Genomic DNA, 22,371 nt, shown 5'->3' with positions numbered 1-22,371 from the left:
TCTTGGTGCTTGCAGCCCCTCCCGGGGACTGAGCCTCCCGTGGGAGCGCGGGATCGCCCCGGCAGGCTGTTGCGGGCCTTTCCACAGCAGAGGCTGTTTGGGTTCCAGGCACCCCCTACCCCCGAGACCTGCCCGGGGCCATCCCACCACCCATGTCGGCGGCCCACCAGCTACAGGCCATGCACGCCCAGTCGGCCGAGCTGCAGAGACTGGCCATGGAGCAGCAGTGGCTGCATGGACACCCCCACATGCACGGCGGCCACCTCCCCAGCCAGGAGGATTATTACAGGTGAGGCTGTGGGCCCCTGGCTCGGGAGCCCCCAGAGGCATCTGGCGGGGGGGGGGGGGGGCTGCCCACGCCTGAGGCTGAGCTCTCTCCTTTGCTCTCTGCAGCCGACTGAAGAAAGAAGGGGACAAGCAGTTATAAGTTATTTATTTGTTAAGGCCGGCTGTGGAAGCCCCAGTTCTGGGGGAGAAACAGGACTTTTGACATACAAGAGGAGCTGCAAAGCGAAGAGTATCTTCTAAAGATGTCTTGACCTATTTAAAAGCCCACAACTAAAAATGTCTCAGCATACTAGTGTCGTTGTAGAGAGGAGTCGGAGACAGCGCGGTCTCCCTGCATGACGGTCCCCCGGCAGCTTGTCCCGGGCGGGGCTGAACACTCGGAAACCTTCCTGCAGTCTTGGGGTTCGGCTTTCATTTTCTTTTCCTTCTTGAGTTCTTTGTAGGTGCTAGGCTCCAGCCCACACTCCCCACTGTGCGTGCAGGCAGCTCGGCTCCCTGTGTTCCCAGACCCGCGGGGTTTGCAGCTAGATGACATATGAGTTTGGAATCCAAGAGCTATAATTTTTAAAAGATCTTTTATTTTAATACATTGTAGGAAATCTTCATAATTTGAGAAAGTTCTGCAGCATGGCTTTTTACGTCTGTAAATAAATAATTTTAGAACAGCCTTTTTTTCCTTCCACAAACTACTATTCTGATCTATTTTTCCCAGCCATGTCACTAAGTGTGAATTCCTACCAGCTATTGACAGAATACAGAGTTGATTTTTTATAAAAGTTATATATAATTATCCCTTTAATTAAAGGGCGCAGGTGGGCGTTGCTAATCACAAACAGGCGAGAGCTTGGGATGGGGTCAGGTCACAGGCGCATCCCAGGGTCTGCAGGGGACAGTGTCATAGACTTTGATTTGCTGCTTTGGTTTCCTTCCGCCTGTCCCAGCTCGCGCTCGGCCTCGTGTCCCCCGTCAGCGTGTCCGCCGCCAGAGTCCCTCCCCTCGCTCTGCACACACGGTGGTTCTGGGCGAGCTGCCTTGGTCGTACTCCGGCCGTTCCGTAAACACCCCGGAAAGCCGACGCGCCCTGCGCTGAGTTGGCCCCGTGTCTGCTCGCCGGCACAGCCAGGCTCCCTTGTGAGCGAGTCACTGACATCTTGCGGCCGAGGTGGTTGGAGCGAGGGGTCCCCTAGACCAGCCTGCGGGGCTGCGGAGTTCTGCGCAGGGCCAGGCGCTGTGCCTGGGGTCCCACGTCATACAGGAGAGCCCATGGAGGAGGAACAGGAGGCAACAGCAGGGGGAAGCCGGCTTCAGGCCGGGGCCCCGCGGCCTGAGAGGCTGATGTCATGCACTTCGGCATGAGGTGAGGACATTCTGGGGACACCGGCCCCTCTCCACCCCGCCTCTCCCAGGACGCCCCCACTCCCCCCCACACTCTGGCAGGCCGTTCTGCCCGTGTGCATGTGGGCACGTCCATGAACAGACCATGGTGGCGGCCAGAGAGCGGGGCACCTAGGCAGAGGGGAGGCCGCGCCCGGACCCAGAAGCCACAGGCAGCAGCTTGGCTTGGTGTCTGGCTCCCGACTCCAGGCCCGTATCAGGGGCGTTTTCGGTTCTGTTCAAACCGTTGGTTTCAGTTGGGACAGATAGAGGATTATTGTGTCTGTTGAAGATGTTTGATGTTTTTTTCCTTGCGTTTTCTCATTCCATTTCTGCCTTAACTTTAGCTCCTTAAAGGGGAGGCAAGGCTCAGATGAGCCCTTTGTTGTTGGGAGGCCCGTTTCCGGCGGGGTGATTGGGGGCGGGGGGAGCTCTGCACCCCAGACTGTGGCCCTGGCCCAGGCGCCCCCGCATCTCCCAGCTCTGACTTTCGGGCAACACCACACCCGTGTTCATTTAAACCTTTTTCTCCTCTGTCATCCATTTCTCCAAAGAAGAGAGAGTGAAGTGCTTGGACGTCTGCTTGAAAGCTGTCTGGAGGCGTTATCTCGTTCCGTTGGGTTTCCTCCCCTTCCCAAGGTGAAACAATGAGATTCTCCCACGTTTCACCCGCCGCTTGGCCAACCAGCCCGCGGGGCCTTTGGCTTCCTCCCGTCTGGAGTTTGGGTTTGCTTTCCCGTGTTTTGTACCTTGTTCAGTGTCGTCGGGTCGAGCTTCCCCTGCCTGCCGCAGAGCAGCGCGGACACGCCGGTTTGCTACGTTTCTATATATCTGGAAGCTAAATGTATATATATGAGTAGTTTGCCATGAGATAACACAGTGTGAACAGAGTAGACACCCCAAAATCGTGACTTCTGTGTTCTCTCCATTTGAGTATTTTGTAATTTTTTTGAAATATTTGTGGACATAAATAAAACTAAGCTACACTACAACAGCAGGGTGTCGTCCGGTGGACTGTGTCCTGGGGGAAGGGCGGCGTCCCCGGGCCCTCGCCACCCTGCCAGTCACCCCACTCGGCCTGTGAGGCAGCGTCCACGGTGGGTGGACAGTAGCGCCTCTGCGCAGGGGATCTGAGCTGCCTGGTAGCGCCAGCCTGGCGCCTCCTCACCTGAGCCATGCCCGCGTCCCGCAGCAGCGCTACGGACTCGGGGCATGACTGGGGGAGACTGAGTCATGCCAGCCAGCGCCACATGCCCCTCCCCAAGCACCTCCAGAGGTGGCCCCCCAACAAAAACCCAAAGCCCCTGGAGAGCGGATTCTCTGAGTCCTGCTGCCACTCCAGACCTGGCCACCAGGGGCCGATGTCGCCTGGCACTGGCAGCAGGCGAGCAGCTGGGAGGAGCGAGTTCCTGCAGGTGGGGAGGGGACCTGGCGTCCCTGAGAGCACAGCAGGGGCGGGCCCGGGTGGGGGAAAGACAGGCTCTCACAGTAGGCACGGCACCCAGCGGGGTAGCAGGTCCAACAGGTGATTTCGAGCACTGTGACCGCAGAAGTGCCCCCCGGGCCGCCTCCAGCACTGCTGTGTGCCCTGCACGTGCCCCCAACTCGGGCATTAGCTCACCCCACTCGGGCCTCCAGAAACCGGGTCTCAGGGACTCTGACTTGCTCACACCATCTGCCGGGACATAGCAGCACCTTCCTGCTTGGGATCAAAACTTGTTTCTGTTTTTGTCTTTTTGAGGGGGGACAAGGGGGTGGTTTGGGCCAGACCTGGCAGTGCTCAGGGCTTAGTCCTGGCTCAGTACTCCAGGATTACTCCTGGCAGGCTTGGTGGTCCACATGCTGGAACCTCCACATGGAAGACAAGTGGATGGATGGATGCAAGGGTAGATGATGGATGGGTGGGTGGGTGGGTGGATGGATGGATGGGTGGGTAGATGGGTGGGTGTGTGGATGGATGGGTGGATGGGTGGGAGATTGGTGCTGGGGAGGGAACCCGGCCACATGGAAGACAAGTGCCCTGCGCGCTGTACTGTCACTCAGCTCCGTGGAAACAAAACCGTTTAGAGGTTCCTGGAGAGAGTGGCCCAAGGAGAGCTGAGGGGACAGACGGGACCAGGCTGGGCACAAAGAGCTTCAACCCGGTTCCCTAGGGAGCCCCAGATGTTAGGAGCAGGGGGTGAGCGGAGATCCTGGCCCAGGGCAGGGACGACGCATGACAGGTGAGGAGGTGTCAGTCCACAGAATGGGGGGATGGTTTTGTGCCCAGAGCAGGGGAAGGGACTTGTCAGGTGCTCAAAACCCGACTCTCCTGGAGGTGAGCAGTGAGTGGGCCCACATCCCCCATTGCTGTTTTGGGACTTGAGACCAGCATGTCCCGTATGTCCCCCAAACTGGGGGCTGGCCCAGTTTCAGATGGCGAGTATAAGAGTGAGCAGCCATGCCTCCCCCCACAGTGCTCAGCCAGTACGCACCATACTGGGGAGAGGGGCTGCCCAGTGAGGAGGAAGGCACCGAGGTCTCGGGGAAGGCCTTGGCCCGTGGAGAAGCTGGAGCTGCATCCAGACCCGTCCGTGGGTGCTGGAAGGGGGGCTGTGCTCCGTGTGGCTGTGGCATGAGGAAGGCAGGCAGGCATGGAGGCATGGGGGGGGGGGGGGCTGATGGATGGGGGGCGGTGCAAGGATGAGTGGGTGGGTGCAAGGGGGATGGATGGATGGATGGAAAGAAGGAAGATTGGATGGGTGGACAGGGAGGAGGTGAGCGGGTGGGTGATGGGTGTACAGTTGAGTGTCCGGGTGTATGGGTGCTGGCAGGGAACTGACTTGCTGAGTGGGGGGTTCCTGAGTGGACGCATGGTCAGTGTCTGGTGTGAATAGTGGTAGATGGCCAGGCGGTGGGTGGGCGCATTGTGTGGCACGTGTGGTCTGTTAGTCCGGGTCTTGCCACCAAGCACTACTGGCCTTCGGGACCTGGTATTGGGGACTGGCCTGCGCCCCGGGTGGCAGCAGCCTTCAGGTTGCAGATGAGGACACCCCCCCCAACCAAGAAAGCTGCAGGTCATGAAGCCATTGCTCCCCAGTGGGAGGGTGCGGCCCAGGATCCCCCTGGGAGAGCCCCACAGGAAGTGCCAGGTTTGTGGCTGCCGTTTATTGTGTCATCACATATTTACATCCCAGCTGGAACCCGGGTCACGCATTCAGCAGGAGGGGCTGGTGCTCCTCGTCGGCGGCCTCGCTGGGCGGGATTTCATACACGACAAACAGCGAGGAGTAGAGACAGCCCAGGAAGGACACAAGGCTGGAGAAGTACATCACGCCGTTGGCGCTGCCCACGGCCGACGTCAGGGGCCCCAGCACCAGGGAGACAAGGATCTGGGCCAGGAAGTACTGGCAGCTGAGCAGGGAGATGTCCACACCCATGCCCCGCCGGGTGCCGTCCGCACTGGACCCTGCAAACTGACGAGAAGCCACACGTCAGCAGGCCCCAGGGCCCACGTGTATGTGCTCCGGGGGACATGGCGGGGGGCCTAGGCCGCGCGGGGCACATGCCTCAGAAGGGACCTGCTCTCCCCTGCCCCGCGCCCCAGCCTCCCCCGCCTCAGTGCTCGGCCCCATCGCCCCCAGCTGGGGCACACCTCTGTCCCTCCCCGCCCCCCCCACACCGGGGGAGAGCCGCGGGTCCCCGCCCCGTCCCCAGGACCGTTTGTCCTTCTGGTAGCTGTGCTCACTGAGCATGGGCAGCCTGTGAACTGTCACCCCGAGCCAGCAAGGGTGGGCACCTCTGGGGCCCTCAGCCTGCATCCTGGGGGCTGAGTCATCTAGATCATAGGCAGCTGAGTGCCTAGGTTTGTGAGCAACGGTAGAATCTGGTGAGTGGCCCAGAACCTGGGGTGCCCCTTCACCCCGGTTCCAGGGCTCAGGAGCCGCATGGAACAGTCACGGGAAGTCTGGTGACAGGATTGGTCCCCGCCCTGAGCCCGTGGGTGTGTCCACCTGGAGCCCAGGTGCCCTCGGCTACCTTCGTGGCTCTGCCTCGGTTCCCACCAGAGAAAGTGGAACCCCTGAGCCTGGCCTGTCTGACTTGGGGCAGAGAGAAGGGGTCCCCGAGGGGAGGGGTTCCCCCTGAGAAACGTTGCTCTGGGCCCCTTGGGCTCAGGAAGCCCCTGCTGGACGAAAGACCTGAACCTGGAACCAGTCAGATGGGGAGCTGGGAGCTGGCCCAGGCTGAGACAGCTTCCTCCAGCCAGCCAGGGCTTCCTGCTCAGTGCCCGGTGCCCGGACAACCCCCTCACTGCCCGGTGCCCCGCAGAACCCCCTCTGCCTGGTACCCTGCAGAACCCACTCTGTCCGGTGCCTGCAGAACCTCCTTGATGCCCAGTACCCTGCAGAACCCACTCGATGCCCCGCAGAACCCACTCGGGGCCTGAGGTCTGTGAAACCACAGGTGAAGGAGGAGCCCTGGCGAGCTGGTGAGGGACCCTGCGTCTGCTCCCCACCCCCACCAAGCGGGGTGTGATTCCCAGACACCACAGCCACAGAGGAGAGAGATGGGAAGCGAGCGAGACCAAGCCCAACCGCCCCATCGGGGCTGGGGGCACAGCAGAGCCCCAAGATACAGGGATGCAGCCACACACACCCCAGGGAGGTCCGTCTCAACCCCATGGGTGCGGATGGCTCCAGGGTGCTGGGAGCGGGCCTGCGGGAGCGGGCCTGAGTTTCTTAGCGGTGGGAACTGACAGCGCTGGCATCACCCCGCGCTGAGACACTGGCTCCTGGAGAGGGGCCTGCTGAGGGAGACCCCACAGCACACCCCACCACTGCTGGGCGCCTGGGGGCCCGCGGCTGTGGCATCTTGATCACTTCCTGTGCCCACCCCCTTCCTCGGGGACCCCAGAGCCTGATGTGGGGGGTCAAGACGGGGCCTCCCCTTCCGCCCTCCCCAGCCCTTCCCACGGGTGGCCAGGTGGAGGGGGCAGTGGCCTCCTTGGGCTCAGAGATGCAGGGGCGCGGCGGGCCGGGCCGGGCAGCACGTACCTTCCGGCTCTGGTAGTAGTCGCACAGCAGCGAGTAGGGCAGCGTGCAGAGCGTGGAGAAGAGCACCCCGTAGGTGCTGCACAGCGACAGGACCACGTACAGGTTCCGAGACAGCGTGGCCAGGCCGGTGCCCAGGCCGAAGGCCAGGTAGGCGATGAAGTACAGGGTGCGCACGCTCAGGTGCTCCTCCAGCTTCTCCAGGACGGCTGCGGAGACCAGGGGGCCGGGCTAAGGGCTCGGCAGCAGCCGCGCCCACACAGACGCCCCAGCCAGACCCAGAGAGCGAGCAGCGCGGGCGCAATCCCACCCTGCCCGAATGCAGCTAAGGGGCGGTGGCGTCTGGCAGCTCCAGGGACGGGGTGGCCCCGTGCCCGGGCGAGGGGCATGGCCCAGTGCAGGTCTCTGGCTTCCAGGCCCCTCGGGCAGTGCCAGCTCTGCCAGACCTGAGAGCAAATGGTGGCTGCGGCCAGTCATCGGGACGCCCCCTTCAGGTCCCTGAGGGTCTCTGTCCTGAGTCCAGCATGCTCCATGGACTCTGCTGGGTCACCAGCCCCCCTGCCCCTCCCCCTGCGCCTCCCTCTCTGCCCCGGATGTCTGAGCACAGAGCGGCAGTACCCCGCCTGCGGGCCTGCAGGGGCGCCCCTCCGCCAGCGGACAGATCCGGACACACCTGACCCTGCCCGCCGCCCAGCCAGGACCTTCTCAGGGGTGAGCGACCAGACAGTGCCACCCCAAACCCGGGTGCAGCAGACTCCGTACCCTGGGGGGCCAGGGCACAGGGACACGGCCGGCCACGTACCCTCAGGTGTGTGGAGGGCGGCAGGTGATGGAAGATGCGAGAATAGCGCCAGGGAGACCATCAGCATGTGGTGTCTGCAGCAGTGCATGGAACCAGCCATGCGGTACGTGAGCTGTGATACGGCACATACAGTACGTGGTCTCTCGCATATGGTGAATACGTATGACATGTGGTGCACACCATATGACGTGGTATGTAATATGTATTAACATGTATAAGGTATATGATGTACACTTATGTGATATAAAATGTATACTGTTATGTGGCGTCTAATGTAACTGGTATGCGGTATAGAGTATGCATTACATCACGTAGCATGTGATATGCAGTGTGTGTGTGTGTGTAATATGGTACAGAGCACATGTGGGCTGTAACATGCCCGGGCTGTGGTACATGGCGCAGGGCACACAGTGTGCCGTGGGTGGTCCCCTGCCCCCGGGCGGCCGTACCTGAGTAGAGGGCGGCGCTGAAGGCGTAGATGCACATGCCCCAGCACCCCGCGGTGACGCCGCTGTTGTACTTCTGGTACGCCTCCGACGTGTGCGGGGCCTTGGGGTCCCCCTGGAACACCACCTCCCCCATGAAGTCCGTGTAGAAGAGCAGCATCCCCTCGAAGGACAGCCAGCCTGCAGGAAGGGGGCCGCGTCTCAGCGGGCCGCGCCCTCGCCCAGACCCCCGGGCACTACGGGGGGCTCCAGCATTTCCTGCCGGGAAGTCCTGTGCCAGGAGGAGAGGGGGCACCCACTTCCTCGACGCCTCCCCACTCCCACGCCCTCTCCTGGGGAAGAGAAGAATGCGGGGCCCCGGCCAGAGTGGGGGTTGCTCGGATGAGGAGGGGCTTGAGGAAGCGACAGCGCCCCCTGTCCCTGACGGCAGGCGCCTGGACTCACTGGCACTGAGACCCCAACAATGCACAGCCCTAGGCCGTGCCCCAGCTGTCCCAGGCCCTCTGATGGGGACAGAGTTTCTCCAGCGGAGGCCCCGACCAGAGCGTGCCCGCAGCTGGGCATTCGGATCCCTGCTGCCGAGCGCCGGCCACCGGGCCCTGCTCTGCTCTGTGTCCGGCCTGCTGCGTCCTCCTGGGGCCGCGGGGTCCAGCGCTCAGAGTCTCACAACCTCTGCCAGGGATGGGGTGTCAGGCTGCCGCCAGGGGTCCTTCTGGCTGACGTCCCGGGGCTGGGACAAGAGTCCCTCCCAGCTTCTCAGCGCAAAGGGCGGGGGGACGCCAGCACAGCCATTCCCTGCTGGCTGGTGGGGGCGACAGACTCCGAGTTTGGTTGGGGGCACGAGAAGATCGCAGGGAGGCCAGACTGGGGCGACCCCCACAGGAAGGGGTGGTGAGACACCCGGAAAACTTTGGGTGAAGAGGGAGGTGGCGGGTAGGCGTTAGCCTTGCACGCTGCCGACCTAGGTTCAGTCCCCGGCATCCCAGAGGGTCCCCAAACACCGCCAGGAGAAGCCCCTAAGCATCGCTGGGTGTGACCCAAAAAGGAAAAAAAAGAGGGAGGTAGCAGGTGTCTCCATGGAGACAGGAAGAGGGGTGCTTCTCGGAGCGTCCGCCCTTCCTGGGGGGTGTCAATGGGCCCCGCCAGCGGCGCAGCGGGGAGCGGGTGGGGGCGGCTCACCCAGGAAGTGGTTGACACAGAGGCTGCGCAGCGCGGCCGGCATGTTGCAGATGGTGGCGCAGAGGTGGCGGAGGGACAGCGGCTGCTCGGCCGGCCCCCCAGAGCCCGTCAGCTCGCTCTCGTACTTCACTCCGTTCAGCAGGATGTTGGCCACCTGCCAAGGGCCCCCGAAGCCCGAGTCAGTGCCCCCACCCCTGCCAGCCCAGCACGGGGAGAGCAGGCCGGCCTCCCACCTCCTCTCGGGACCCCCAAAGGAGAACGGGGACCCCACGGTAGGTGCAGGAGGGTGGTTCCGGGGCGTGCTCTGCGGAGCCCCATCTTTGCCGGAGGGGATCTCTCCAGGCATGGGGGGGCTCTGCGCGTCCCCCTCTCTCTGCAGGGGGCTCCCTGCTGTGGGCTACACGAGGCCCCCACGCAGAGCGGAGTCTTAAGTGCTCGGGTTCTCGGGCTGATTTCCCTGGTGCTCGGGGCTGACTCCCGTGGCCCTGCGAAGCTGGGGGAGCCGAGGGGTCCTTGAGACCTGACCCCTGACCCCTGGGGGCCCACGGTGCGGGGAGCTGGTGACCTGGACCCCCGACACCCGTGGTGGAGCAGCTGCCCAGCCCGCGGGGCCCTGCGGGGCCCTGTCACGCCCCGTTTCACTTCCCACAGCGCGGCGGGTAGGACACCTGCCTTGCACACGGCGGTTCCGGTTCGATCCCCAGCACCCCACATGGCCCCCCGAGCCCCACCCACCAGGTGCGATCTCTGAAGGCAGAGCCAGGATTTCGCCCTGAGCACCATCGGTGGGGCGCCCTCACCACCTCCCCCCACCAGCCCCCGCCAGAAAGAAGCTCGTGAGTGACCCGGCTCGAACCAGCCGGCGGAAACCAGGGGTCGTGAGAAGGACCCGGTGGCCGGAGAGGACAGAGGGGGTCCCCCTCCGTGGCCACCTGCCCCTCAGGCTGAGCTGGACTGAGCTCACGGCCCGAGCGGCGGCTTCATGACCCCCGAGCTGAGCAAAGCTGCCCCAAGACTAGGAGGAAAGGGCCCCCCGAGGGCTGCCCAGCAGGCAGGGTGCTCTGCGTCTGGTGCTCCTGCCCCGGAACTGCCACCGCAGGCCGGCACTATCGCCTGACTGAAGAGGCCCCCCCCCACCCTTGGGTGGGTCTGCTGCTGCCTCCAGCAACTGGGCCCAACACACCCTAAACAGCTTTCCGGAAAGTTCTCTGCCTTCGCAGCCCTGAGATGCAAAAGCTTCTTCTGGGAGCAGGTCAGATGGGGGGACAGAGCTGCCAGTGGGACCAACGCTTTGTCCTAGAGTGGGGGGGGGCACCAGGACCCTCATGGTGCTGCCGGGAGCACATGCGCACAGCAAGCGTCACCGACAATCATGTGCCCCGTCTGTGGTCACCGTGCCACGGCTGGCGTGGGGAGCGGGGGTCCCCGAGACACCCCCTCAGTGGGCTCTCCTGGAGCAGGGCCCGAGATGAGCCATTTCAGGGGCTCAGGCACTGACCCCGGGACCCCGGGACCCCCGGGACCCCGGGACCCCCGGGACCCCCGCTCCCCTGAGGGCCCCCACCTGGGCCGGGCTCTGTCCCCCGGTCCTGCAGCCCCCTCACTCTTTACCTGCTGACTGAAGGTCACGGTCCTCCTCCTGCCGGTCTGGGGGGCCCCGCCCCCCGCCGCATCGGGGATGGCCAGGGTCTGCGGCCGCTTGAGAATCCCCGACGAGCGCGGCTTGGAGGTGTCCAGCGACCCCACCCTTAAAACATCCCCCTCAGGGCCGGAGGTCAGGGCGTCCCCCAGCTGGGCCCCCGCGCCACAGTCCGTCCGGTAGAAGCCGTCAGGGGCGCGGGGGAAGCTGACGCTGAGGGGCTGGCGGGGCACGCTGCCGGCCACGGCCAGGTACGAGTCGGAGCCGCCCGTGAAGCAGTCGATGAGCACGCCGTCCAGGTCGGCCGCGCCGAAGGACGAGGCGAACTCGCTGAGGCCCGTCAGGGAGCTGTCCCTGCTCAGGAAGCTGCCGTACTTGGGGGTGAGCGGGCTGAGCGGCGACACGGGCCCCGAGAGGCCGGCGTAGAGGCCGGGGCCCGCGGGGCAAGGGACGGCCTCGCCCACGCTCTCCTCGGCCGTCACGGGGGGCGACGGCGGCAGCGGCACGCTGGGGCTCTTCATGGCCGGCCGCTTCTCCCCGGGGGGCCGCAGGGGCCTCTCGGGGATGCTGACGAGCGTCAGCACGGTGGTGATGCTCAGGGTGATGGCCGTGAAGATGTAGATGACGCGCAGCTGTCCGCCCAGCGCTCTCCCGAAGCTCGTCTTGTCCCAGTGGATGCCCCCGACCACGTAGCCAAAGCCACCACCGAGACCTGCAGCCGGGGGGTTGGGCGGGAACGGCGCGGGCTGAAGCCCTGCCCAGGCAGACCCCGTGTATAGAAACACCCACGAAGGAGAGTGGGACTCCCAGGGGACCCCCACCCGCTCTGACCTCGCTGAGCCCCCCTCTAAGGCCAGTGGCACAAAGACCACCTGCCCACAGCTGGTTACGCCCCAGCTGCGCCTTTGAGGAGCACGGGGACCGTTCCTCTCTGCTTTATGCAAGACCCTCTCCTGCAGCCTCCCCCCACCCCAGACTCAGAGGACACAAAGAACTCAGATGCACCCCCACATCCCCCCATCCCACGAGTCCCTCCTAATAGTGACAGAGGCTGGACCTACTCTGGTGGCCCGCTGTGTGGGTCAGCAGGCCCTCGAGTAACAACAGGGCTGCAGAGATCCAGCCTTTTCTCCTGTCTCTGCTCCCTGCATTCCATGACCTCAGGAAGGGGGCAGATGTCAAACTGGTTCACACAGTCCCATGGAGCTGTGTGACAGGTGCCCACAGCTCCCCAGAAGGCCCGGGTCTCCCAGTCTAGCTCTGTGTCACCCCTCGTTCGCCCCATCCTGTCCTTGTGTGCACCTCCCTGGGTGACTCTGGCCCACCAGGCACCCCTCCCCACCCCCAGCCCTCTGTAGAACACAGCTGCTGTTCTGTGGCCCTTGGACAGATGAACTTTACCCCTGCCCCCTTTTGCTGGTCAGATGGGGAGGCTGTGTGAGTCCGGGTCCCCCTCTGGGCTCCTGATGTACCTGTGCAGTGCTGGGGACCCACCTAGGAGCACACACCTGCAGGCCAGCACTGCCTCTGAGCCCTGTCCCCGTGCTCTTGTGGCATGCCAGGCACGCACACAGCTCATCTGCATTATTCCCAGATTCTGCATTTGCAACTTGACCTGCTTCCCCCAGACTGGTTGGTAACCCCCCCATCAGTATGAACCCAGCCCTCAGCAGAGGGGGCGGGTCCCTGCTGAGCTCCGCCCACCATCTCCCCGCCCTGCATGAGGCTGACTGGGTGCATGATCACCCAGCCCTCAGCAGAGGGGGCGGGTCCCTGCTGAGCTCCGCCCACCGTCTCCCCGCCCTGCGTGAGGCTGACTGGGTGCATGATCACCCAGCCCTCAGCAGAGGGGGCGGGTCCCTGCTGAGCTCCGCCCACCTTCTCCCCGCCCTGTGTGAGGCTGACTGGGTGCGTGATCACCGCCTCGCTTTAGTGCCCTGAGCTGGGTTTGGAGAGGGACCGGGGCCCTCACGTCACACCCGGCGCTCAGCAGAAACGAGGTCGGGAGCCGCGCCTGACCAGAGCTGGAGCTTGGTTTCCCAGGGGCTGGTGGCGAGGTGGGGCGGTGCACACCGTGTGGAAGGCCACAGACCCACAGACGTGGGCGGACCATGCCATCCGTGTGCAAGCAGCTAGCCACACGCGCGCGTACATTTCCATAGTCTCTGCTACCCACTACAGTAAAGCAGCAACAGTTTTCCTTTGTTTTGGGGAAAATTGGGGGCCCTACCTAGCTACTCCTGATTCTGTGCTCAGAGATCATTTCTGGACGGATTGGGAAACCATATTGGGGTGTTGGGGATCAAACCTGGGTCGGCCAGGCGCAAGGGCAGAGCCCTATCCACTGTGCTGCCTAGGAATCTTAATGATGTCTCCAAATCAGAATGGGGTGGGGCCTCCCCAGAGCACCGCTCCTGGGCAGAGCCAGACCCGCCGCTGGGCAGAGCTAAACACGCGGCTGGACGGGGCCAAACCTGCCAACAGGCGGGGCCAACCCGACACTGGGCGGGGCCAAACCCGCCGCTGGGCGGGGCCAACCATGCTGCTGCACGAAGCCAGGCCCATTCTGGGCGGAGCCAAACCTGCCAATAGGTGGGGCCAACCCACCACTGGGCGGGGCCAAGCACTCTACTGGGCAGGGCCACTTCTGGGCGGAGTCAAACCTGCCAGTGGGCGGGGCCAATCCGACACTGGGCGGAGCCAGACCCGCCGCTGGGCGGGGCCTCACCTGCCAGGAGCGCGTGGATGTTCAGGCCACGGTCCTGGTCCGCAGGGCTGCACACGTCCATCATGTAGGCGTGGCTGGGGTTGTCCGCCGAGTCGGCGCTGAAGTCCATCAGCACCACCCCGCACACGGTGAAGAGGATCCCCCACTTGTGGGAGGTGGCTGTGTCAGCCAACGCCGCGCCCATGTCCCTGCCGTTGAGCAGGAGCGAGAGGCCCAGCAGCACCCCTGGGACAGAGACAGCATCATGCGGGGACACGCCCCGGCCCTGCCACCCCAGCCCCTCCGTCTGGGCTCTCCAGCTTCCCGCAGGTCTTCGTTTCTTCCCACTTCCAGCAGGGCCCGTGGGAAAAGCCACCGCCCACACCCCACTCCGTGCAGGGAAGCAAAGTGGGGGCTTTCCCCTCTCGGGGGAAGGGCAGGGCAGGGCGGCCCTGCCACAGCTCGGGATAGCAGCGCACCCCGACTGAGAGCGTGAGCTACTGCACGGGAGGTTTGGGCTTTTCTAGGCGCCACCTCGGTGGTGCTGAGGCTGTGGCCACTTCTCAGCCAACAGGATGAGCCTGGGGCACTTGGGGGAGCTACGGGGTGCTGGGATTGAACTTAGGTCCTCACACATGCTTCCTGTCTGCTCTGTAGCTTGAGCCACCTCCCTGGGGGGGGGGTGTGCGTGTGTCTGTGTATGTCTGTGAGTCCGTGTGTGCATCTGTGTGTCTGTGTACATGTGTGTCTGTGTGTGTCTGTTGTGTGTGTCTGTCTGTGTGTCTGTCTTTCTGTGTGTTTTCTGTGTGTCTGTGTGTCTCTGTGTGTGTGCATATCTCTGTGTGTCTATATGTGTCTGCATATGTCTGTGAGTCTGTGTGTGCATCTCTGTATGTGTGTCTGTGTGTGTCTCTGTGCATCTCTGTGTCTGTGTGTCTGTGGGTCTTGTGTGTGTCCCTGTGTGTCTGTGTGTGTCTGTTGTGTGTGTCTGTGTGTCTGTTGTATGTGTATCTCTGTGTGTCTATATGTGTCTGCATATGTCTGTGAGTCTGTGTGTGCATCTCTGTATGTGTGTCTGTGTGTGTCTCTGTGCATCTCTGTGTCTGTGTGTCTGTGGGTCTTGTGTGTGTCCCTGTATGTCTGTGTGTGTCTATTGTGTGTGTCTGTGCGTGTCTGTTGTGTGTGTCCCTGTGTGTCTGTATGTGTGTCTGTGTGTGTCTGTTGTGTGTGTCCCCGTGTGTCTGTGCATGTCTGTTGTGTGTGTCTGTGTGTGTCTGTGTGTGTCTGTATGTGTGTCTGTGCGTGTCTGTTGTGTGTGTCCCTGTGTGTCTGTTGTGTATGTCTCTGTGTGTCTGTATGTGTGTCTGTGTGTCTGTTGTGTGTGTCCCCATGTGTCTGTGCATGTCTGTTGTGTGTGTCTGTGTGTCTCTGTGTGTCTGTATGTGTGTCTGTGCGTGTCTGTTGTGTGTGTCCCTGTGTGTCTGTGCGTGTCTGTTGTGTGTGTCTGTGCGTGTCTGTTGTGTGTATCCCCGTGTGTCTGTGCGTGTCTGTTGTGTGTATCCCCGTGTGTCTGTGCGTGTCTGTTGTGTGTGTCTGTGTGTGTATGTGCGTGTCTGTTGTGTGTGTCTGTGTGTGTCTCTGTGTGTCTGTGTGTGTGTCTGTGGGTAGGTCTGATCATCTAAATGGCTGTTTTGCTCGATACTCTGGCTTCCCAAGAGCAGCGGCGGGCAGCGGGCTCCTTCCCACGCGATGTCAGTGCCAAACAACAGACCTATCGCCAGGACAAGAATGAAAGGGCGTCTCCTTCCAAACCTTGAGGTACATCGGTCACTCCAGGCACCCAGCAGAGGCTGCAGCAGGAAGCCTGGAACACAGCACAGCAGGCAGGGTCACGCCGGGGCGACCCACCCATCCCGAAACTCCTGCACGCCAACGTCCTGGGCCTGCAGGGCCAGCAGGACCCCCTCAGCGGGGCGCAGGGGCCTCCTGGCCTCCCCGCTCTCCCCGCTCAGCTCCTGTGCCCCCCGCACCGCCCGGGAAGAGCTTAGGGCGCCCAGGTGCTGCTCGCGGCCCGGGCAGGCCTCGCGGCGTCCCGCGCTCACCGAGGATGGGGCTGATGAACCAGACCAGGCTGTAGAGCTGGTCGGGCAGGCCCATCTGCAGCAGCACGGGCGTGACGTAGGCCGTCTCCATGGCGTAGCTGAACTCGATGCCGAACAGGATGCAGCCGTTGGACAACAGCTCCCGCAAGGAGCGCTGGGGGTGCAGGTCGCCCAAGTCCACCAGCTCGATGGGGCACGGGGTGTTGGGGGGCGGGGGCGGGGAGGGCCGAATGCACTTCCTCCTCTTGGGGTGTCGCTTGAAGTTGTTGGCCCGGTGGCTGATGTGCTGGCTCACGGAGCCCGAGACGTGGGACCTCCAGAAGTCCTGGGGGCCCCAGGCAGGGGGCACGGCCTCTCCCGGGGGAGGGGTGCTGCTCGCTGGGGGGATCATCGTCGGGGCGGCTGCTGGGCGCTCCTGGGGAGAGGCATGGGGAGCACAGTGACTCGGGGGCCTTCCCAGGACCCCCTTCACGTGGGAACAGGCAGCTCCTCCTGGCAACCCCTCAGCGGCACAGCCCTGCACCCCAGAGGGTCCCTGACCGCCTCCTCCCTGAACAGCCCGTCTGCCCGCGAGAGCGAAGGAGGGAGGGACAGAGGACGGGAAAGAAGGAGGAAAAGAAGGAAGGGAGGAAGGGAGGGATGGGGAGAGGGAGGGAGGGAAGGAAGGAGTGATGGGGAAGGGAGGGAGGGAGCGAGGGAGGGAGGGAGGGAGGGAGGGAGGGGCAGACAGTGGGTCTAGACTTCTCCCAAGCTCTCACTGCTGCCTATTTTGTCTGTTTTGGGGCCACGCCCGGCAATGCCTGCGAGGCCAGGTCCTGTCCACGGTCACTGCTGCCTCGATGCCCTCAAGTCCTTCCTGATAGTCCTCAGGCCCCGGCCAGACAGCTGCCCAGCAAGGCCTTTCCTGACAGGGGCCTTCTCAGCCCCTGAGTTTATTTGTTTGTTTGTTTTGGAGGGAATCTCACCCGGCGATGCACAGGGGTCACTCCTGACTCTGCACTCAGGAATTACTCCTGGCAGTGCTCAGGGAACCGTATGGGATGCTGGGAATCGAACCCGGGTTGGCCGCGTGCAAGGCAAACGCCCTCCCTGCTGTACCATCGCTCCCACTCCTCAGCCTCTGAGCTGTACAGACTCCTGAACTTTAGGAATGAGGCCCTGAGGAAACTCAGACCACCCTCCCTCACCCTACGGGCTGCTTCTCGAGGAAGCCCTCAGACTCCTCCCCCTCCCACACTGGCACCCCAACCCCCACCACATCCCCTCACAGAGAATCTCCTCTCCAGAGATGGCCGCGGGGCAGTGACTCCATCAAGAGATGCTGCAGCAGGACTCAGAGCACTGTGCTGACTCACAGACCGCCCAGCTCGCACCCATCCATCCTTCTGTCCATCCATCCTCCAGTCCATCCATCTATCCTTTTGTCCATCCTTCTGTCCATCCATCCATCCCTCCATTCATCCATTATCTATCCATCATTTGTTCCCTGCAACCATCTGTTCATCCATCCTTCCCTCCATCCATCCATCCATCAGTCCATCCACCCACCCATACTTCCTTCTCTTCATCCATCCATCCATCTGCCCTTCCCTCCACCCATCTGTCCACCCATGCATCCCTCCATCCATTCATCCATCTGTCCATCCATTCATCTTTCCCTTTCTCCCATCAGCCCATTCATCCATTAATCACTGATCCATGTATTTATCCATGCAGTGACCTATCCCACTACCTACTCACTCACCAGTCATCACCCATTCACCCACCATCCGTTCATCTACCCTCCCATCTACTGTATCTACTCAACCATCTACCACCATCCTCCCATCCATCCTCCCATCCATCCTCCCATCCATCCTCCCATACTCAACCATCCTCCCATCCATCATGCACCCTTTCATCCACCCCCCAATCTACCCATCCATCCATCCATCCGTCCCTCATCCACCCATCCATCCATCCATCCATCCCCCATCTACCCCATCTACCCACCCACCCACCCTTCTCTCCTCTAGCTGCCCAACCGTGCACCTCCCACCCATCCATCTTCCACTCGACTGACTGCTGAGCCCTGAGTACTGTTCACAGGACAGTGACCTCGTAGATCACAGGGACAGCGCAGGCCCCACGACTGGCCCTCACGCTGGCCGGGCGAGCAGCTGTGCGAGTGCGGGTGCTGCGGGCAGGGCCAAGGGCAGGCGAGCGGAGCCCTCGGGAGTGCCCGGCGGAGTCAGAGATTCTGCACCTTGACAGCCGGAAACTCGTCAACTCTCACTTTTCTCGTGCTTTGCTGCCCGACCTTAGAAAAGGGGCTGCTCCCCTCTAACGCCAGGCGGGGTCTTGAAGCAGAAGCGATTGTAAAGGTTAAACCAAGATAACAAATTCTGAGCGCTAACTTGCAGGCTTCTGGTCCCCGTGGCCTGCCGGGGCCCTTGGAGACAGTCAAGACTGCGGGGAAAGTGCTCGCCGCCACCCCAGCCCCGGGCACCACTCACCAGAACCCCGAGCCAGCTCCACGACAAGGCAGAGAAGGAAACTGTCGGCCCAGCCCAGCGCTGGCCGGTGGCTCCGCCCCCTCCCGCCCTGACCGGGAACTGCACACGGCGCCCTGCGTCTCCGAGCCGGCCTCTCTCCAGCGGGCACTGGGCTTCATTTGGTGGTGCTTGTTCTGGACCACACCCCACTGTGTCCGGGGCTCACTCGGCCCAGGGCCACCCCTGGAGGTGCTCAGGGCAGGGGGCCCGGCCCAGCTGCGAGCCGGCAAGCGCCTCCCTCCGTGCGTCTCGCCCGACGGAAGGGAAGTTCTGTCCTGGGCACTGGACACTGCCCCCTTCTCCCAGAAGCCTCGTGAGCCCTGGGTCCACTTGGGACAAATGGAAGCCACATGTGGTCGTAGATAGTTCTGGAAAGGGCACCTTTTGAGCCCCACTGAAAAGGGGGCTGGTGGGCAGCCAGCACCCCTCTGCTCAGCAGCTCTCACCCCCGCACCCCCACCCCAGCTTCAGAGGCCAGCCTGTGGCCAGGCCCAGCAAGGCCGCCCCCCACCTCCACGGAACCCCTCAGCCGCTTCTTTGAGCAGAATGAAGCCTGAGCTCGAAGGTGGGCCGCACGAGGGGATGTGTGGTATTGTCTTCATTTAGAAATGTACCTTCTGCGGGGCTGGAGCCATAGCACAGCGGGGAGGGCGTTTGCCTTACATGCAGCCAACCCGGGTTCGATTCCCAGCACCCCATATGATCCCCTGAGCGCTGCCAGGGGTGATTCCTGAGTGCAGAGCCAGGAGTGACCCCTGTGCATTGCCAGGTGTGACCCAAAAAGAAAAAAAAAAAGAAAAAAAAAGAAATGTACCTTCTGCGGCTGGAGAGGTAGTACAGAGACAGGGTGCTCGCCCGGACCTGACCCGAGTTCGATTCCCGGCACCCCATGTGGTTTTCCAAGGCCTGTGAGGAGTGAACCCTGAGTGCCAAGCCAGGAGGAAGCCCTGGGCATCACGGGGTGTGGCCCAAAGACAGACAGTTTGCTTCTAAGGGTTGTCCATGGAAGAACTTTAAGAAGTTTAAAGTTCACCTTTGGGGGTGGGGAGCCAGTTCAGCACGTGCAGGAGCCCCGGGCTCCACCTCTGGCAGAGACCCCCGATCACCGGGCCACGAGCAGCACAGGGGCACCACCAGGGCGGGAGGGCAAGCTCAAGTGCACTTTTTTTTTCTTCTCTTTGGGTCACACCCAGCGATGCTCAGGGGTTACTCATGACTCTGCACTCAGGAGTTACTCCTGGCGGTGCTCAGGGGACCACATGGGATGCTGGGATTCGAACCCGGGTCGGCCTCGTGCAAGGCAAACGCCCTCCCCTCTGTGCTCTCGCTCCAGCCCCATCAAGTGCACTTTTTAAATAACACAATTGTGGGTTTTCTCCTTGTGCCACCCTTGGTGGTGCTCAGGGGTTACTCCCAGCTCTGCACTCAGGAATGGCTCCTGGCGGTGCTTGGGGGACCGCATGGGGTGCCGGGGATCGAACCCGGGTCGGCCGTGAGCGCGGCAAGCGCCCTCGCTGCTGTGCTGTGCCCCAGCGCTCAGGTGCGCTCTGAATGTTGTGAGAGGGGAACTGAAGACAAGGAGCGGGTGGAGAGAGGACCCCGGTGCCCGGAGACCCTTCCGAGGGGGGAGCACCAACCCCAGAGTTTGCAGCCAGAGCCCCCGTGTGAATTCCGCCCTGCAGAGGGACTTTCCGGTAACAGATCGGAGCCGTCATTTGTTCTGGGTCATCGGTCCAGGGACGCAAGGTCCCTCGTCTGGGCTGCGGTTCCCCAGGAGACCCGCCTGCTTCCCCGGGCTGGGGCACTCGCCCTCCCCACTCCTGCCGGGCCCCAGGGCCCACAGTCCACAGCACCTGCCAGCCGGCCCGGCCCGTGGGCTCCCCAGAGCCTCGCCCAGACCTTCCTTGCACTTGGGGGGTCTCTGCGCCGGCTCTGCCCCCTCCAAGCTGGGGGGCATGAGTCACGTGAGCGGTAAACTCAGCCGTGGCTGGGGAACGCCCTCCGCGCGGGACAGGAGGGGCTGCGGGGTCTGGGCGGGGAGCGCCCGCGCCCCTGGGTGAACCGGAAGCTGATGACACCTGCTCAGGTGTCAGGCCTGGGCCAGGCCCGTGTCCGCTCCCCGGCACAGGCGTCCCCCGCAGCCCCCGCGCGTGGGGGGCGGGGGTGTCCCGGGCGCTCGGGACGGGCCAGTTCATGCAGGGAACAAAGGTCCAGGCGCCAGCCCCGCTCCTGCCCTCGGGTCGCCCTGGGGCCCAGGCGCGGGCGCCCGGGAAGCCGTACCTGTGGGTGCGGGGCCGAGGCATCCCTCTCCGAGGCCGGGGTCCCGCCTGCCCCCCGCGCGGCCTCAGCCTCCCTCCCGGCCTGGCCGCCCCCGGCCCTGCGCTGCGGCTGCAGCATCACCCCGCGGGGCGGGGCCGTGACGTCACGCCTGCATCCCCGCGAGCATCCTTAAAGCGGCCCCGCCGCGACGCCTCGCGCCCCCACCCGGGCGCCCCGCGCTCGCGGCTCCGCACTCAGCCATCGCCCCCTACACCGTATGCCCCACCCCTGCGCTGCCTCCTACTGGGGGTCTCACCCCTTCTCCTATCTCCACGCTGCTCCTCCACTGTCTCCGCCCCCCCCACTGGGCTCCCCCACCACCCCCTCTCCCCTTACCCACCGGCACTCGCCCCAAGGGAGACCCAACCCTGACTGGGGCGCCGCCCGTGACCTCAGGGCGCAGATGTGGGCGGAGCCTTCCTGGCTTCCAGGGGCTGGTGTGGGGGACCCGAAAGGGGGTGCTGCCGCCCCCTCCGCTCAGGCCTCCATCGGGGTTGGGTCACAGAGCCGTGAGTGGAGCAGAACTGCTTGCACCGCCACAGCTGAGGGGAAGGTGCTTCTCACTGTCCCCCGCGCCTCTGAGGTGTCCACACACACTCACACACACATACACACACACACACACAGAGCACAGGGCCATACATGCATGCACACAGGTACACTGAACCCATGCACTCCCACAGGTGCATGCGCACCCACGAGTGCACAGAGGATGCACATGGACCACCTGCATGCACATACACTGTCACAGGGCAATGCGTACCTGCACACATGCACACATGTACAAGAACACACACATGTACAAGGACTACACACATGTACAAGAACATATGCACGTATGCATGTACAAGAACATACATACAAGGACATGCATACATGCATGTATAAGAACATGCACACATATGTGTACAAAGGCATATGCACATGTATGTATGCACATGTATGTACAAGGTAACCCACACAGAATAAAACACATGTAAAAGGACACATACACAGAAGGCATACCTACATATGTGCATATGTTTTGCATATGTAAAATGCACATATGCATATGCAATGGCAAATGTACATGTATGTACACATATACACATAAGAATACAAAAGTACAAGGGTACATATGTGCCCATATGTACACATATGCACATGCATGTCCACATGTAAACACATATAAGGGCATGTACATACTCACATACACACATTTGCACATAGACACGGGTATACTTATGTAAAGGACATTATACACATGCAGATAGATGCACACGTATGTGTGAGGGCACATGCATACCACATGTACACGTGCACACAGGAGGCATACATGTCCACGGGGAGTTGTGTTTCCGGGAAGAACATAGGACAGTGCTGCGGTTCTCGAATGAGGCTGTGCCGTCCCCACAGGGCAGCCCCTCCTGGCCCTGTCCTTCCACAGCCCTGGGCGGCCCAGCACCTGCAGACACCAGGGCAGGTTCTGAAGGGAGGAGGGGGGGAGGAGAGAGGGAGGGAAGAAGGGAGGGAGGGAAAGAGTGAGGGAAAGAGGGAGGGAAGGAGAGAGAGGAGAGAGGGAGTGAGGGAAGAGGGAGGGAGGGAAGGAGGGATGGAAGGAGAGAGGGAGGGAAGGAGGGAGGGAGTGAAGGAAGGAAGGAAGGAGGAGGGAGGGAAGGAGGGAGGGGAGGAGGGGAGGAGGGAAGGAGGGAGAGAGGGAGGGAGGGTAGGAGGGAGGGAAGGAAGGAAGGAAGGAAGGAAGGAAGGAAGGAAGGAAGGAAGGAAGGAAGGAAGGAAGGAAGGAAGGAAGGAAGGAAGGAAGGAAGGAAGGAGAGAGGGAGGGCAGGAGGGAGGGAGGGAGGGTAGGAGGGAAGGAGGGAGGGAAGGAAGGAGGGAGAGAAGGAGGGAGGGAGGGAGGGGAGGAAAGAAGGAGGGGAGGAGGGAGGGAGGGGCCAGACGGTGGCCCTGGTGG

General features: G+C 62.6%; 2 protein-coding genes across 8 annotated transcripts in view; one reads left to right on the top strand and one right to left on the bottom strand.

Moving 5' to 3' along the window:
* RERE (arginine-glutamic acid dipeptide repeats) overlaps positions 1-2,656 on the top strand; it is a 399,605-nt gene extending 396,949 nt beyond the window's left edge. For all 5 annotated transcript variants that reach the window (XM_055137557.1, XM_055137558.1, XM_055137559.1 and 2 more), the window contains 2 exons: positions 109-289; positions 394-2,656. In XM_055137557.1, the coding sequence (XP_054993532.1) occupies positions 109-289; positions 394-427 (215 nt within the window). In that variant the 3' untranslated portion in view covers positions 428-2,656. The remainder of the gene's footprint in view (positions 1-108; positions 290-393) is intronic.
* A 2,133-nt stretch (positions 2,657-4,789) lies between these two features.
* On the bottom strand, positions 4,790-20,519 carry SLC45A1 (solute carrier family 45 member 1). 3 transcript variants are annotated; one of them, XM_004607230.2, is made up of 9 exons: positions 20,382-20,519; positions 15,568-15,982; positions 15,237-15,329; positions 13,487-13,711; positions 10,731-11,470; positions 9,120-9,273; positions 7,944-8,120; positions 6,696-6,901; positions 4,790-5,117 (listed from the first exon to the last, which is right to left on the bottom strand). In XM_004607230.2, exons 1-9 carry the CDS (start codon positions 20,496-20,498, stop codon positions 4,851-4,853), a joined length of 2,394 nt encoding a protein of 797 aa, XP_004607287.2. In that variant the 5' UTR covers positions 20,499-20,519; the 3' UTR covers positions 4,790-4,850. The 3 variants fall into 3 exon arrangements, with proteins under 3 accessions (XP_004607287.2, XP_054993543.1, XP_054993544.1); XM_055137568.1 differs by having other exon boundaries at positions 4,790-5,110; XM_055137569.1 differs by lacking the exon at positions 20,382-20,519 and having other exon boundaries at positions 15,278-15,329; positions 15,568-15,627.
* Between the last annotated feature and the right edge of the window lie 1,852 nt (positions 20,520-22,371).

The sequence above is a fragment of the Sorex araneus genome, chromosome 5, assembly GCF_027595985.1.
Source record: "Sorex araneus isolate mSorAra2 chromosome 5, mSorAra2.pri, whole genome shotgun sequence".
NCBI lineage: Eukaryota > Metazoa > Chordata > Mammalia > Eulipotyphla > Soricidae > Sorex > Sorex araneus.
This window is presented reverse-complemented; position numbering and strand designations above follow the sequence as displayed.

Coding starts and splice junctions, on each gene's coding strand:
- SLC45A1 (XM_004607230.2), bottom strand. CDS start 20,498: ATGCTGCAGCCGCAGCGCAGGGCCGGGGGCGGCCAGGCCGGGAGGGAG. Junction 15,330..15,567: donor GTTCATCAGCCCCATCCTCG/GTGAGCGCGGGA, acceptor GCTGTGTTCCAG/GCTTCCTGCTGCAGCCTCTG. Junction 13,712..15,236: donor CATTCTTGTCCTGGCGATAG/GTCTGTTGTTTG, acceptor TCTCTGTCCCAG/GGGTGCTGCTGGGCCTCTCG.